Source organism: Mchenga conophoros, linkage group LG6 (assembly GCF_057382185.1).
Source record: "Mchenga conophoros isolate Kocher_MC1m ecotype Shallow Benthic linkage group LG6, M_conophoros_male_GT1.1, whole genome shotgun sequence".
Taxonomy (NCBI): domain Eukaryota; kingdom Metazoa; phylum Chordata; class Actinopteri; order Cichliformes; family Cichlidae; genus Mchenga; species Mchenga conophoros.
The window spans coordinates 43,741,542-43,757,949 of record NC_140531.1 but is presented as its reverse complement, the minus strand read 5'-3'; the positions used below and the strand labels follow the sequence as shown (position 1 = coordinate 43,757,949).

Here is a 16,408-nt window from a genome sequence, read left to right as displayed (position 1 = left end):
CTCAGTCAGTGTTTTTAACGGTGGTGGAAAAAAAGGAAATCATGTTGTTGGGAAATCACAAACTGAAAACTCTACAGACTTTGATCGATGCTCCAAACCCTTAACATACATTTGCAATTTGCCTCTACAAACTGGTGCGTTCCCAACACAAATGAAAACTGCTAAAGTAATACCACTGTTTAAAAATGGAGATTGACACCAATTCACATTACAGGCCTGTTTCTCTACTCTCACAATTCTCACAAATACTGGAAAAGGTTTTATTAATAGACTTGACAAATTAATAGATAAACATAAAATAATAATGGAAAGTCAGTATGGTTTCAGACCAAATAGATCAACATCCATGGCATTAATGGAACTAACTGAACATATCACTAATAAAACAGATCAAAGACAATGCACAGTCTGAGTTTTCATTGACCTACAAGAAGCTTTTGACACAATCAATCATGAAATATTACCTTATAAACTGGAGCACTACAGCATTAGAGGAGTGGGTCAGGAGTTATTTGAGAGACAGGCAACAATTTGTGAGGCTTGGTGAATATCAGAGTGCCTGGACATTGTTTGTGGAGTTCCACAGGGGTCAGCATTGGGTCCAAAGCTTATTTAACCTGTGCATCAATGATATATAAAAACATCTGATATATTACAGTTTATTTTATTTGCAGATGATTCAAAGATTTTTTTGTGCTGGAGATAATTCACATCAGCTTTTGGAACACAAAACTGAAAACAAGGTTTGACAGAAACAAGTTTTCACTAAATTTGAATAAAACTACATTTATGTTATTTGGAAATTGTAAAAAAGATGCTGGAGCAGAATTGCTGATAAATAATGTTGAAGTAGTAAGTTTCTGATACAACATTTCTGGGTGTGGTAACAGATAACAGAATTCAATTCTGTTATGTTCAGTTTTTCAGCGTCACTCTGAGACAGGATATTTCTAACTTTAGAGATGTTGCGCAAATGGAAGAACGCAGTCTTACATATTTGTTTAATATGTGCGTTGAAGGACATGTCCTGGTCAATGTGCTGGAAACCTCACACAAAGCATATACATGTCACAGGCGTGTTGCAGACAGTTGCAAACTTGATGACGAGCAGGACAGGCTTCTTGAAATCTGTGTCTTTGTCCTTAATTTGAAGATAAGATCACCCCCCACCCTCCCCACCTCACTCCACCCTCCGCCAACAGGAAGCAGATTCCTCAGAGACCTCTTTGCCCTATGAACAGGAAGTGATGTAATCCAGTAATCAGCTGAGATGACTGGGTCAGGAGACAGGAAGAGGCAATCACGCCGATGTTATAAACTCCTCAGACTCACTTTTCATGACCCAACTACGGCATTTCTGTCATCTGCAGATGGCCGACTGTTGACAACAGTTTTCCACAATGCACCACAGTCTGCTGCTCCTTATGACTGCAGCTTCTTCAACATCATTTCCCTTGAACGAAGATCCGCCTTTACAGATGTTCTCAGACAGAAACATCTGTAAAGATCCCACTTGGCCTCAGGAATTAGTACACTACTTTTCCTGCATTTAAACACATGATCGTCTCTCCTGTACTCTTGCTGGCTGCTTTGTTTCATAGTCTTATTTTTTACAGGCAAATGAAGCCAGGTCAATAAAAGGAGTTTCCTGAATGAATGTGAAACTTCAGCTGGGTGGTGGTGTCTTTGGAACTACAGCATTCACCTCCTGATTGCACTGATGATGATTCAGGGAGGGACCAGGGCACTGGCTGTGCCGTCCTGAGGGGTTCTGATGATTGTAGTCAGGAAACTAAGATTAAAGAAACACTTAAAAGCACCAAAATAGATCATCTAACCTTTCAATACAAAGCACCCTGAGACTTCTGTTGTCATGTGACATATCAATTGTACTATATATCTATTGTGTATACTATATTATTTTATCTTATTCTATTCTATTAGGGGTTTTTTTTTGGGGGGGGGGGGGGTTACTGCTCTAACTTGTATTTTAAGAAAAGATACGATAACCTTTATTAGTCCTACACGTGGGAAAATTGTTGTGTCACAGCAGAAAGTGGACAGTGCAAAGTTACAGTAGCAAAAATTAAGAAAAGCAATGAAATAGGATATGATAATAAGAATAAGATACTATATGACATGATTTCCCACGTGTGGGACTAATAAAGGTTTATCTCATCTTTATCTTATAAACTTAAAGCTGAACTGAATTCAGTTACAGTCAAACAGGATCACTTTTTAATATATTTCATGTTATGTTTTATTCTTCAGGTAAAACTTCCTAACACCAGGGTAGATGGATACTTGATCCCAAACTGACCAAAGTGAAAACAGCAGTTTGTATGACTGTCTGCAAAGCGTTTACTCTGCCGATGTGATCACACAGTGTTGGGATGTTTCACAGAACTCCACATCTGTTTGCATGTGCTCAAACATACAGGCAGGCAGCATTGTTCCGTGTTTATTTTTCCAATGTCTGCTTTTAGCTTTATGTCAGAAATGTAATGTTCAAGGTTATGACCTGACGTCAGACCGGCTCCAAACACAGTACAGCGTATACAGTATGCAGTACACACAGAGCAGTGTATGCAGTTGAGAGTACATTTGTCCACATACAGATATCTGAAGCCTTCAGCTGTTACTGCTGAACATGACGGAGACAGCTGCTGGAAATACCACACACACACACACACACACACACACACACACTGCCTTCTCATGGTAACGTGGTGGACTTCAGGTGTGTTTTGTTGCTTCTCGCATTAATAAAGTAATAACTGGGTTATAACATCTAGTTCACGTCTGGGCACAGGTTTGTCCTGTGGCTCTTCCCCATACCAGAGCTGGTCCGTCTGCCACGTTTGTGTTTTAAATTCTCAGGCATGACGCTTCATGTTTTTCAGCCGAACAGATGCGTCACACCTACAGGCGAATGAGCAGCTGGGATTGACTAGCGCATGTTCACACCTGTACTTGTAGCACAGGTAAACAGGTGATTCACCTCAACAGGAGTGCATGACAACCTTTTCTTGTTTCAGATCGCTGTGGATGGTGAGTCCAGGATGTACTTCCTGTCTCTGATCCTAATCAGACTGTGGACCTATTAGATCTCACAGGAGTCATGAACTTCGGGTCTGAGTCCTGGCAGTGGTTCAGGGTCCTTCTGGACTAGACTAACAGCAGTGTTTCTTAGACTTTCCAAGGATCGGGACTATGGGACCTCCGGTCGTTCAGGGAGCTCCTGTTGTACCAAAGATGGGGGTCAGGGCCCGAATGTCCGACTTGTCTCAGAGGAGGGATGCTCAGGAGGGTCTGAACTTGAGCTTTCTGAGTCAACCTCCCCATTCCAACAAGAGCCTGGACCCCCAGCCCAGGTCAGAGACTACATTCCCAGTTCGCCCGAGTCCTTCCACCAGCAGGAGTTTGGCAAGGATGAAGAGAAGCAACAGTGAGGTGACGATCAGTGATGTCGGAGCTGAAGACATGGACCCTGCTGCCATCAACCCAAACACAGACGCAAGTCTGAGGCGAAAGTGCTGCAGCACTTCGACACTGGACCGCCAAAGTTTGTCACAATCCACTGAGACTCCTTCCTGGAGGCTGAAGCAGCAGGTGCCCAGCGCACCGCCTCCGTTCCCAGAACCTGCACAGCTTCGTGCTGCACTGTCGCCCAGTCTGCAGACTGCCGCTCGCATTGCTCATGGGGATGTCATCTATGTACCCAACTATGTGAACGCTTCGGTTTATGTGTCGCATGTTCAGAAAACAAAGCCGGAGACATCGATCCTCAGCAGACTAAGGAATCAGAGGACAAACAGGGACACAAGACCCAGCGCAATCTCTTACAAATGCTTTTCTCATTATGATAGTCAGAGTGTCCTCTTCAACTTCAGCAGCGGCTTCGTCCCCCAAGCAGACCTCCAGCACAGAAGGAACGTCTCCACCTCTGGATGTGATGTGTTTGATGCTTTAAGCCCTGATGAACGTGACAAAAACAACTTTCTGGTGAGCAGCTGTCCGTTCTTTCATAATGAGATTGGAGGGGAGATGGAAAGGAGGCTGGGCCTGACTCGGGCCAACACCTCCACCTGCGGTGCTGCAGCAGACACATCCTTCAGCGATCCGCCGCTCAGCACCCACCGCACCAACGCGAGCATCTCAGTGTTGGAGTTTCGTGGAGGAACTCGGGCGTTCGACCAACATCTGATGAATAATCACGACATTGAACACATTGACCTGGGAGCCAGATACTACCTGAAATACTTCTACAACCAAGGTAAGGTCCAGTCGAGGGCCAGACTTCACCACGATGCAGAAGCTGGATGCTCTTGCTAAAAGTAAAGCAAGGACGCTTTTTAAAATAGTGCCACCAGTTTAATCTAGTTCCAACAAAAGATATTTATAACAGGAAGAGTTTGTAATAGATCTCAGTATCCATAGAGTTAAAAAATAAACAGTTCAATAACTTCCAACAGAAACATTCTGCCATAAGGATAGGCGACACGATCAACATGTGACTGTGTGCTAAAAACAAACCCTGAAGTGCAATAATATTTCTGACTGTAAATGAAAAGAAATGAACTGAATATGAAGATCTGAAGATCTAACACACAGGTGTCGAACTCCAGGCCTCGAGGGCCGGTGTCCTGCAGGGTTTAGATGTGTCCTTGATCCAACACAGCTGGTTTAAATGACTAAATGACCTCCTCAACATGTCTTGAAGTTTTCCAGAGGCCTGATAATGAAATAATTATGTGATTCAGGTGTTGACCCAGGGTGAGCTCTAAAACCTGCAGGACACCGGCTTTCGAGGCCTGGAGTTCGACACCCCTGATTAATTTAAGCACTGTTACTGCGTTCAGGTTTCTGTTTTCACTGATGTGAGTGACCTTCTGTGTTTTTTCTGTCAGATCACCAAAATTATTTTGGCATTGATGAGAACTTTGGTCCAGTGTCTCTGAGCCTCCGGCGAGAGAAACTGGAGGAGAGGAGTGATGAGACACAGTACAACTACAGGATGATCCTCAGGACTGGTCAGGTAACTAGTCATGTGACCGGTCACGTGACTGGTTAGGCGACCTGACCTGACCTGATCACAGTCTGGTTTGAGATCATTTTCGATTACTAATTTATAAAGTGACTGTTGGTGATGCTGTTAATCCCTGTTTGTCCTTTTAGTCTGATCCAATCACGCCCCCTCTTTCAGCTGTCTACCCTGAGAGGATCCATCACAGAGGACTCTATCCCATCTTCATCCAAACACGGGACCAGTCGACGTCTTCCTCTGAAGGATGTTCTCGAGTTTGTGGTTCCTCAACTTAGCATCCACAGTCTCAGACTGGCTGCAGATTCACCCAGAGTCCCTGAACTGCTGCTGCAGCTGGACCAGCAGGAGGTGAGCCAGTCCCAGTGTGCCACCCACCAGCTGACCATGAAATACCTGCCACTGCCATGGTTGGCCTTCCCATGTTTCTGACAGGATGGTCTGTGTTAAACTAGAATCCCGTTTCATAGCCATTTTGCTAAATCGGGCTTTTGATGCTGTGACGCTTTCACATAATGAAACAGTTGGCATAAGAATTCAGCTTCTCGTGCTACGTCCACCATGCTGATCAATGCTGAGTAGCGTATTCTTCAAAAACACCCAAACACACATCCTCAGAGAGGTTTTCACAGGCAGCAGCTACGAGTTCTCTGTCTGAAAGAAATGATTCACTATTATCTCATCCTTCTAGAGCTTTAGAGATCCTAATAAAGCTTCTGTGATTCTGTCCAGTTTAGAGACAAACTCAGACTTGATGGTATTAGCTGGAACAAGTAAGATGTACCTTTTTAATCAGCTACAGTTTTTGTCACGTTTTCCTTACTTTTTGGTGGCCCTCCCAGAGGTCAGTACAAAATAAAGAAAACCTTCTTGTTGTGCTCTCTCAGAAGTTTAGCAAAGTGATACAAAGCAGTTTTTTAAGTGGCCACTGGGAGCCTGAGCAGAAGAAGAGAGGTCTCTTTAAGCTCCAGTCAGACTGAAATCCCAGGAGACGACACAGACGGACATCAGCCTGAGAACACAGCAGGAAGATGATAAGTTTACTATCGCATTAATATGAGATATCCACATGAGCGGCAGGAGGGTGCTCCTGCCTTCAGGTGTCTCAGGTAAGAGACGAGGTAAAACACTGTGATAGGCTCATCTTTTTGTCCAGGTGCCCTAAAACGTCCACTGCAAGAGGGAGAAGTCAGCTGACCTTCCGATGTTGTGTGAAATGACCAAAGGTCTCCTGACACGGCATCATCAAGTCAATATAAACAATAAAACCAGTAAATCCAGTACAAACAGTGACACCAGCATTTTCTCCAATTTCTGAAGTACTCCTGTTTCAACTAACTATTATACAAATTATTATACAAATGATTTTCACTTGTGTGGGAAATCTAACCCCTCTTAGACCTTCACCGCAACTTTACACACGTTCAAGTTTCTCAGGCGCTTCATGTCTGGTTATGCAGAAGGTTACCGGGTAGGGTTAAAAGATTTCCCGCTGGAGCGTAATTCACGCATCAGTTCCAAACCTTCTGAATTGATCTTATAACCAGCACCTTCAGAGTCCCGATGGTCCACGCTGACCCTGCCTGCTTTTCTTTGTTTTACTGCAGCTGAAGTTCCAGCGCAAAGTGGGCGTGTTATTCTGTCGGGCTGGTCAGTCCACCGAGGAGGACAACAGTGACTCTGGCAGTCCCGCTCTAGATCAGTTCCTGGACCTTCTGGGCCACAGAGGTCCACTGAAAGATACCAGCGGTACCAGCACCATTTCTTTTTCTGAAACAAAACCGGGTCCTTGTTTGTCCTGGTTCTGCAATGATGTCAGAATGGTGTTTGGTAATTGTTGTTACTTTCTGTTTGCTTGTTTTTGTTTCCTGTCAGAAGACTCAACAGGGAGGCAGTCAGTTTTTACAACGTTCAGAGAATTCAAGCTGATGTTCCACGTGTCCACGGCAAGCAGCCCTCAGCAGGTGATTCTCCTGTTCCTAGTTTGACCTTGTGCTGTGTACTGCACAAGTACCACAACTAAAGTTTTCAAGTATCTGTACTTTATATCCGTATTTGTTTTTCTGACAGCTTTTTACTTTTATTCTCCACATTTCAACACAAATATTTCATCTTCCTACTTTATACATTTTCCAAGCGTGCTCCTTACTTTAGGTTTAACACTGACTCACATCGTAAGTTATTTCCCATCACTGCAACCCTTTAAACATCAAACCGATCTGAAAGTAAATGTAGGACCGATTACAGGTAAAATACAGTCCTATTGGTTTATCCATCATAAGGACGTATCAGATAAAGATAAAGAGGCAAAACCATATAATTTATGCATTGCTACTGTTAGTTAAAGGAGGTCATAACGGTGCTTTTTTATGTTCTGGTCACAGTACATCAGCTAACTACTGAAGTACTACAAAGGAAACAAATGAGAGATAAGATCATTTTGTTTAGAGATGGAGAAAGATGTAAGACATTGTGGGTGGCCCACTTCAGCTCAGGTCCTCTACCAAAGGCCTGGGAGCCTGAGGTTCCTGCACAGTATCTTTGCTGTTCCTAGTTCCACCCTCTTCTAGACAGAGATGTTGAATGTCACCCCACATTTTGCTGGAGCCACTAGGCCAGTTCAGAGGTTATGTATTATGATTACCATGGGAACCACTGTTACCTTCACTCTCCGCATCTTCTCGGGCTCCTCTCTCAGCCCTTGGTACTTCTGCTTATCATGTTACTTTTTCTTGATGTTGCTATCACTAGGTTCAGCTACATCACTATGGCCATCTTCCTCTGCTTGCCCACTAACGGTGGTAGATACCGTGCAGGGGCCTGTCCTTCTATGATGGTTCCTCTCCTTGCTTCTCGTCTTACTCAGGTTTCTGCTGCCTGAGGTATTCACTAAGGACACAATGAGTTGTGGCCAACTTTTTGATGTACTCATGGATGTTCGTTGTCTCATCCTGGACAGTGGTTCTGAAACTCACTAGTCTTCGGCCTCCTCCGTTCTGCTTAGTGTACAGCCTTGGGGTGCTGGATTTGGGGTAATACTCTGCATGCATGGTCAGGAGCTTTCTTGTCTTGATGCAAGTGGCTTCTGTCTCCTCCTTTGGCCAGCTTATTATCCCAACAGGGTACTTGATCATCGGCAGGGTGTAGGTGCTGATTGCCCGGATCTTATTCCTCCCATTCAGCTGACTCCTCTGGACTTGCCTTACTTTCTGCAGGTACTTGATGGTTGGGACTTCCCTAGCAGCTTCTTCATGATTCCCATTTGCCTGTAGGATTCCTGGGTACTTGTAGCTGTCCTCAATGTCTGCATTGTTGCTTCTGGTAGTGCAGTCCCCTCAGTTCTGACTAGCATCCCTCTTTTCGTTACCGTCCAACTACATTTCTCCAGTCTGAATGAAATTCCGATGTTATTGCTGTAGATTCTCGTGGTTTGAATCAGTGAATCGATGTCTTGTTCACTCCTGGCATACAGTGGCTGACGTTTGCCACGTTCTGTATTCAGTATCTGTAGCCAGTCTTGACAATGACCTCACTGAGAGGGTCCAGGCTAGGGGTGGTGTGGTGGAGCATTGTCTGTGGCACCGCTGCAGAGTCACACCTGAGCGGCATGAGAAATCAAGCCTTACTGGCTTAAAAGAAGAATGAACTGGGTCCTGTTGTTGTTGTTGTTGTTGGTGTCTGTGGCGACAGCTGAAAAGCTGCAACCGAGTGTTCAAAACAACAGCAGAGATAAAAGAAAAGTGAAAGAATGTGATCTGGTCTGCTGTGCATCCCGAAACCCAGGATCGTAGCATGGCAGAACCATGACCGGGACAGCCAAGGGAGGCGCTGGCCCAAATGGTGGCCAAACTCGCAGCTACAAAGAGGGAGCGGTGTTACCGCCAGCAGGAACAACTGCAGGATCGGTCCAAGCACCGGATGCAGTTGGTAGAGTTTGGCAGCTCGGATCGGGTCTTGGCGAAGACCCCGCCGACATCCCTTGACTGCATGGGAGTGACTGATGACCGGACTGCTTTGGCACCCGTACCGGTCCCAGGGAGAGGCCAGCCAGGGCACAGCCTACTTCCGCACGCATACCCACTCCGGGAGGGACCTGCCCAGGGTTAGAGTTGAGGTCTGCACGGCAGCTGGACCTGCCTGGCTTCCACCAGAGGCCAGCATGCGGTGGGGGCCTGTGCGCCGGCCACCTGCCGCCTGTGAGCCTTGACTCACATCCACGACTGCTGCGCCGCCGCCACTTGTCACGCAGTCAGCCCCTAGTATAATTAACAGATAACTGCTAAGATGGAGAGGAAACTAATTTAGAAGATCATCATTTAGCCTGGAGAAATAGTTTGTTGCTCTAAAAAAAAAACTAAAAACATTTGTACTGTGCTATACTATACTAATGCTATACTAATGCTATTCATCACTGGTTGAAGAAAATAAGAACAACCCTAGATTTCTCTTCAGCACTGTAGCCAGGCTGAAAAACAGTCAGAGCACTGCTGAGCCAACCATCCCTTTAATGTTAACTAGTAATGACTTCATGAACGTCAGGCATTTGCAGCCGTGGCAGAGTGCTTTGGCCAACCCCTATTAAAAGGGAGTTGCAGTTATCTAAGCGTAAGGTTATAAAAGCATGGATGACAGTTTCCAAGTCACGCCTGGAAAGAAAAGGCTTGACCTTCAATAGACGTCTGAGGTGACAGAATGAGGATTTTACTACGCCATTTATGTGGCCATCAAAACTAAGTGCAGCCCAAGATTAGTAACCGAGCTCTTCAGGTGAGGAGCAAAGTCAACATCTGGTGTACCAGATTGGGACTGAATAAAAGTCCCTATGTTTTACATTCATTAAAATTAAAATACTGCAGGGCCAGCCATGATTTAACTTTGCTAAGACAATCAAGCAGGAGTCCAATCGAGGCGCTATCACAGTGATTGAAAGGTAGGTAAAGCTGGCAATCGTCAGCATATAGATGAAATTAAATTTTGTGTTTTCAATTTCCCAGTGGCTCCCAGTGGCAGGAGATACAATGAAAACAGTAGTGGCCCAAAAATAGATCCTTGCAGTACACCTCATGGCAGAGGGGCCACAGAGGATGAGGCCGAACCCAACTTAACACAAACGTTCCTGTCAGAGAGATATGGTTTTATCCATGAAGCTGCCAAGCCAGAAATTCCTACACAATGCTGTAGTCGAGAGATCAGCAGGTCATGATCCGCTGTGTCAAATGCAGCAGTCAGATTCAACAAAACAACCAATACATTTTTACCACAGTCCGTCACTAACAAAATTTTATTCATAACCTTTATGAGAGGTGTCTCCATGCTGTGAAACAGCTTAGAGTCGGACTGAAGAGCTTCTGGAATTTGAAAATCACTTAGATGGTTCCTCAGCTGAGTGTGAACAATCTTTTCCAGGATCTTATTCAGAAAAGGAAGCTTTGAGATGGGTCTGAAGTTTGTCGTAATTGAAATGTCTGAGCCCAGTTTCTTAAGTAAAGGATGGATAACTGCATGCTTAAACTCACTTGGTACTTGACGTGGCAAGAGACTGGTATTAAGTTCGGCACAACAGCGTCGGCCAGGTGCAAGCCGTCTAACAGCAGGACGATTTTATTTTATTTAGAAAGAGGGGCAATACATATTAATGAACATTTTAACAAATGTAAATGTGCCAGATTATAGCCTTCAATTCAATTCAATTCAATTTTATTCATATAGCGCCAAATCACAACATAAGTCGCCTCAAGGCGCTTCATAGATACAGAGAAAAACCCAACAATCATATGACCCCTATGAGCAAGCACTTTGGTGACAGTGGGAAGGAAAAACTCCCTTTTAACAGGAAGAAACCTCCGGCAGAACCAGGCTCAGGGAGGGGCGGCCATCTGCTGCGACCGGTTGGGGTGAGAGAAGGAAGACAGGATAAAAGACATGCTGTGGAAGAGCGACAGAGGTTAATAACAGATATGATTCAATGCAGCCTTGGGCTAATTTCCATCTGCAGACCCTCTGGCAGGTTGGTTTTAAAAGAGGAACAATGTCAAATAAAATGGGCATATGGTCAGGGAATGTACAAATACATATGATGATGCCAAGTTCAACGTGTGACCACGTTCTTGAGTGGCACCCTTAACAGATTGAACAAAATTAAAAGGGTTCACAAAGTCCTTAGCCAGCGGCTTCCCTGGGCAACAGACATGAATATTAAAATCACCGAGCTGCAGTGGTTTGTATCATATCTATCTAATAGACTCCAAATTGTTCACGGGGCGATCGTGGCTCAAGAGTTGGCAGTTCGTCTTGTAATCGGAAGGTTGCTGGTTTGGGCCCCAACTCCGACAGTCTCAGTCGTTGTGTCCTTGGGCGAGACACTTCACCTACTGGTGATGGTCAGAGGACCCGGTGATGCCAGTGTCCGGCAGCCTCGCCTCTGTCAGTGCGCTCCAGGGTGGCTGTGGCTACAATGTAGCTGCCATCACCAGTGTGTGAATGTGTGTGAGTGTGTGGATGACTGAAGGTAGTGTAAAGTGCTTTGGGGTCCTTACGGACTAGTAAAAGCGCTATACAAATACAGGCCATTTACCATTTGCCATGTAAATGGAGAGTCCTCTTCACACACTGAGGTTAATTATGGAGTTGCACAGGGTTCAGTGCTAGGACCAATTCTGTTTACATTATACATGCTTCCCTTAGGCAGCATCATTAGAAGACATAGCATACATTTACACTGCTATGCAGATGACACCCAGCTCTATCTGTCCATGAAGCCAGATAACACACACCAATGAGTTAAACTGCAGGAATGTCTTAAAGACATAAAGACCTGGATGGCCGCTAACTTTCTGCTTCTTCATTCAGATCAAACTGAGGTTATTGTACTCGGCCCTGAAAATCGGATTGGATGGGATGAGATCTGAAACATCTTCACAAACTCAAAGAAGTCCAATTGGCTTTTTTCAAGCTCTTAAGATAAAATCGCTGTAAATCGTGTGTGTGTGTGTTTCAGCTGCTTCATAAGAGTCTTACTGGGAATGACTTCGTCACAGTAATCTTCCAGGAGCCGAACTCCCCGCCCTTCAGTCCGCAGAACATCTGCTCACATTCCCAACATGTCTTCATCATCGTTCGAGTCCACCGTCCCTGCAGCCAGCACACCTGTTACAGGTAGGATTGTAACTAGAGCAGGTGAGATTATAACGTGAGCAGGTAGAACAGTTGAGACCTGTTGATGTGTCATTTGTGTCCTGTTAGTATTGCAGTGTCCAGGCGTAGAGACATCCCGTTCTTTGGTCCCTTGATCCCACCAGGTTGGATGTTTTCAGCCTCACCTGAATTCAGAAATTTCCTGCTGACGAAGATCATTAATGCCGAAAATGCTGCGCACAGGTCAGAGACCTTTGTCACAATAAGAGCACTACGCAGACAGGAGCACCTGAAGGAGCTGGTGGAAAACTTTTCCACATCAGTGCTAGTGGACTCATCATCTTCCATCAAGTTCAGCTTTATCTCTCTGGTAGTAAAGAAAAAAGAGCGCAGCGCACCACGGCCTCATGCTTACCTGAACACTGCTGGGGCTCTCACCTGGAGTGTGACAGCAAAAGACTTCAGCTGCTCTTTTGATGTACCATGCCAGCTCGCCATCTCCAGTGAGTTTGTGGTGCTTGTAGAGGAAGCCAGCAGACAGGTAGTGTTTCACTGTTACTGCAGAGGCGTGATTGGCTGGAACGCCGGCCACAAAGGCATTAAACTTTTCTACGAACACGGAGACTGTGTGATGCTGTCGACACGAGAGAGAGGCTGGGAGGACAGCCGCGAGATTGCCCAGAGACTGCAGGTGACCAGAATCCTTTGTGAACCTGAATCTGAGCATGTGTCATACACAAGAATGATCTGATGTCATCTGTTTTCTGACCTCAGCTGGTGACTCATGGCGGTCCTGCTGTGGACATGATTCTGAGGAGGAACCGCCACGGTCAGTTTGGGTTTCACGTGAACTTTGAAGGAGTGGTGGCGGATGTTGAGACCAACAGTTTTGCGTGGAAGGAGGGTCTCCGGCCCGGCTGTAGGATAATGGAGATCTGCGCGGTCGCCATAGTAAAGCTATCACATAAGCAGATGATTGAGCTGCTGAGGACATCGATGACCGTGAGCGTGGTCGTTATTCTGCCGCACGAAGATGGGACACCTCGCAGGTCACATGATGGTTTATTTGAACTTTATTTTAATGGTTAGAAGAAAATATAAATATATGAAACGCAAATGCCGAATAGAAAATGTTTGAGAGATTTTTAGTGTTTCAATCTGTTTATAGTTCTGTTTCGCTTATGTGGTAAAAGTCAACTGGTAGGCTGCTGCTCACTGTGGCTGATAACATCGGTAAAAATAGGCTCGTTTAATCTTCATATCTCAGGATGTCAGGACTTCCTGTGCCATCATTAAATGTTTCCTGAGTTCTCTGCCACAGATGGAGGATGGATTATGAGCTGTAATCCTCTCACTGTGCGAGTTTGACTGCACACCTGTAAGTCAGATTTCAGGGTCAAACATAATCCGAGTGCCAGGGCCACGCCATCACGTGTCCAGAATCCCAGGAGATCTGAGCTTGAATCAGGTTTGCATGATCCTTTGGGCTCTGACTGACACCTAGCAGTGCATAAAGAGGCTTTGACCGTTGTGAGGACAAGCTCACGTCACGCTGACCACATCGTGACATCCCTGCAGCAAGTTTGATGTGGCTTCAGACCAGAAATCAGTTAATCAGCTGTGCGTGGGAAAAAAAGATCCACCAGATGAATAATTTATTTTCTCTGAAAAACCGAACAGGCAAATTATATATAAGGCAAAATAAAAGAACTCAGCCGGCCTCCTTCAGTGCATTTACAGTCAGTAAACTCACTCAGGGATACAAAATGGCCTGAATTAGTAATAAGCTGCAGCTTTGAGGTCATTTCCTCAGAGTGAAGATTATCAGAGCAGAAAACCTGAGGATAACGCGTGGAGTACGCTGTTAACGGGAACACAGGAACCCGCCTCATAAACGCTCCTTACAGTTTGACTATAATAAGTAAAAATAAGGAGCAGATAAACTACACCAACCAATCAGCAGCCAGTAAATCTGAGGATAGCAGAGGGAAAGCCTGTGGAGGCATTTTTGTTGAGTTTTACATCAGCAGTGATTGGTTTAAAGTGACGGAGCACGAGGAGTGACATCAGTCGGTACAGACTTGGACTTTTTCTGTAAACGATCACTCACACACTCACTCACTCGCTCGCTCTCCTCTCTTTGTTCTTCGGTCTTCAGGAGTTTCTCAGAAATCTACCAAGTCCCGAGGTTTGAGTACAAACTGGACTCTGACATCACTTCCCACCCATTAAGAGTAACCCCACCCACCTGGCACAAGGTGTTAGAAGCTCCGCCTACTCAGAGCATCCCAGGTGAACTGGAACAGCAACTGAGACCAATTAAACAATTGAATGAGGGATCCAGGTAACACACCTGTACCTGTCTGTGGGGGTCAGTTTGTGTCACAATAACCAGAGACAGTCAGAGTTGCCGAAGTCCAGCAAAACTTCCTTCCTTCCTTCCATCAGGAGCATTTTTCTCCACGTCGGAAGTTTATTTAGAATATTATTGAATCTGTTCTCGTCTTTGCAGTTCCTCGTGTCGAGTTTTGTTTGTGTTGTTACATCATAGAGGATTATTGGCCTGATATTCTTTCACTTGTTTCTGTGTTGAAGCAGTCATGTAAGGTTTTTAGGGCTGATGTGATGATTATTGATTGATATCAGTTAGGATCATTAATCCAGACCGTTTCTTTACCCAGAATCCCTCAGCACTCTGTCCTTCTGCAGGTCACCAAGCAAACACTCGACTTCCGTTGACCCCGGACCACCTTTGACCCCACAGAGCCATGCCCGATGGGGGTAATTATTGATCCATTAGCGATCTACGTTTTCTTTTAAACAAAGTAATCGGATTATCTGTTGATGTCAATCTTGCTTTCAGAGCTCGTCCTGATTGGGCAGTCAGCTCTGAAGAAGACTCACTTGAGAAGATCGGGAGATCTAAAGGTGGGTTTACCTGGATGTGACCTGGTTTGGCTCTGCAGCTCTGAGCTTTGACATTTAACCCTTTGAACTTTAACAACAACCTGGAACATCTTCATCTTCTCCTCCAGAGGCCAGTCACCTTTGTCATCACGATCATCCTCATCGTGTGACGAAGGCTCGGGGGGGGTTTCAGCCCAGTCTGATAGATGCCAACAACACGCTTTCCAGCAGCAGCGGCAGCGAGAGCAGATACTCCGACTGTCATCTCACTCACACTAAGGTGCCTTCAATGGACAGCGGAATTGACTCCGCCCCCTGCACATCATCAGCCCAACCAGCTGGGGCTGGGGCGACGCTGGTCCTGAGCGATATCCAGAGAGGCAAATGGACAATCTCGGCCGGTCACATGACCAACCTGAGTGAGACCTGCTCTCTGTCCTGGTGAGCTGCAAGTAAACAAATGATGTAATCTCTAACTGTGATTTTTACATTGTGTATTTATTTTTCCATTGAGCTCCACAGCCTGAGGGCAGTCAGCCAGTTGGAGTGTTCGGATTTAACATTTGAGTAAATGTTCAGCCCATTATTTCTGGGCGTAGCAGAGTGCCAAGGTTAGTGTTGTCCAACGTTGTCCTCAACACCTTTATCTTGACCAAACTTGGATTTATCCTTCTTATTCAGTAATACATTTCCATGTAGTCAAATTTCACATTGGATCAATCAGCTGGGCAAACAAAACAGCTGCATCAGAGTTTCTCTTGGGAGTCGATGGGATCCAAAATAACTAGAGTACTGCAAGACTATGGGCTCAAAATGTGGTCATAAATATTTTGTACTTGTAAATCAGCTTTGTATGTGTAAAAAGAAGTACGAATTTTGACCCGATCTTCCTTTCATCTGATTGGTCAATGTCATGTCAATCACAAATGTAACAATCCAATCAGAGAACAGATGGGTTTGGCTGTCGGAGGGGTGCTTTTTTGAACTGCAGGTCTTTGAAGAGAATAAGGTGGCAGAGCAGGTCAGCCACTAATCAGAAGGTCGGTGGTTCGATCCCAGGCTGCCTCCTGGCTGCATGCCAAATATCCTTGGGCAAGATACTAACCCCGTGTTTGCCTACTGGTGGTGGTCAGAGGGCCCGGTGGCGCCAGTGTCCGGCAGCCTCGCCTCTGTCAGTGCGCCCCAGGGCAGCTGTGGCTACAATGTAGCTGCCATTGCCAGTGTGTGAATGTGTGTGTGAATGGGCGAATGACTGAATGTAGTGTAAAGCGCTTTGGGGTCCTGCGCAAGTAATGCGCTATACAAATGCAGGCCATTTACCAT

The 16,408-nt window shown here is 45.4% G+C and overlaps 1 protein-coding gene across 10 annotated transcripts in view; it reads left to right on the top strand.

Annotated features, from left to right (window-relative positions):
• Positions 1–16,408, top strand: part of LOC146573463 (signal-induced proliferation-associated 1-like protein 2) — a 39,774-nt gene that overhangs the window by 867 nt on the left and 22,499 nt on the right. For 7 of the 10 annotated variants that reach the window (XR_014892842.1, XM_085278341.1, XM_085278348.1 and 4 more), the window contains exons 2-13: positions 3,039–4,276; positions 4,911–5,038; positions 5,207–5,395; positions 6,652–6,793; positions 6,920–7,008; positions 12,042–12,199; positions 12,287–12,869; positions 12,953–13,227; positions 14,337–14,522; positions 14,888–14,959; positions 15,042–15,106; positions 15,214–15,526. Coding sequence is in view for 9 of the 10 variants with exons in the window: in XM_085278341.1 (XP_085134467.1) it covers positions 3,214–4,276; positions 4,911–5,038; positions 5,207–5,395; positions 6,652–6,793; positions 6,920–7,008; positions 12,042–12,199; positions 12,287–12,869; positions 12,953–13,227; positions 14,337–14,522; positions 14,888–14,959; positions 15,042–15,106; positions 15,214–15,526 (3,263 nt within the window). In the remaining variant the exon portion in view is untranslated. Of the gene's footprint in view, positions 1–3,038; positions 4,277–4,910; positions 5,039–5,206; positions 5,396–6,651; positions 6,794–6,919; positions 7,009–12,041; positions 12,200–12,286; positions 12,870–12,952; positions 13,228–14,336; positions 14,523–14,859; positions 14,960–15,041; positions 15,107–15,213; positions 15,527–16,408 lie in introns of all 10 variants that reach the window. The other 3 variants (XM_085278342.1, XM_085278343.1, XM_085278350.1) reach the window with 3 other exon arrangements.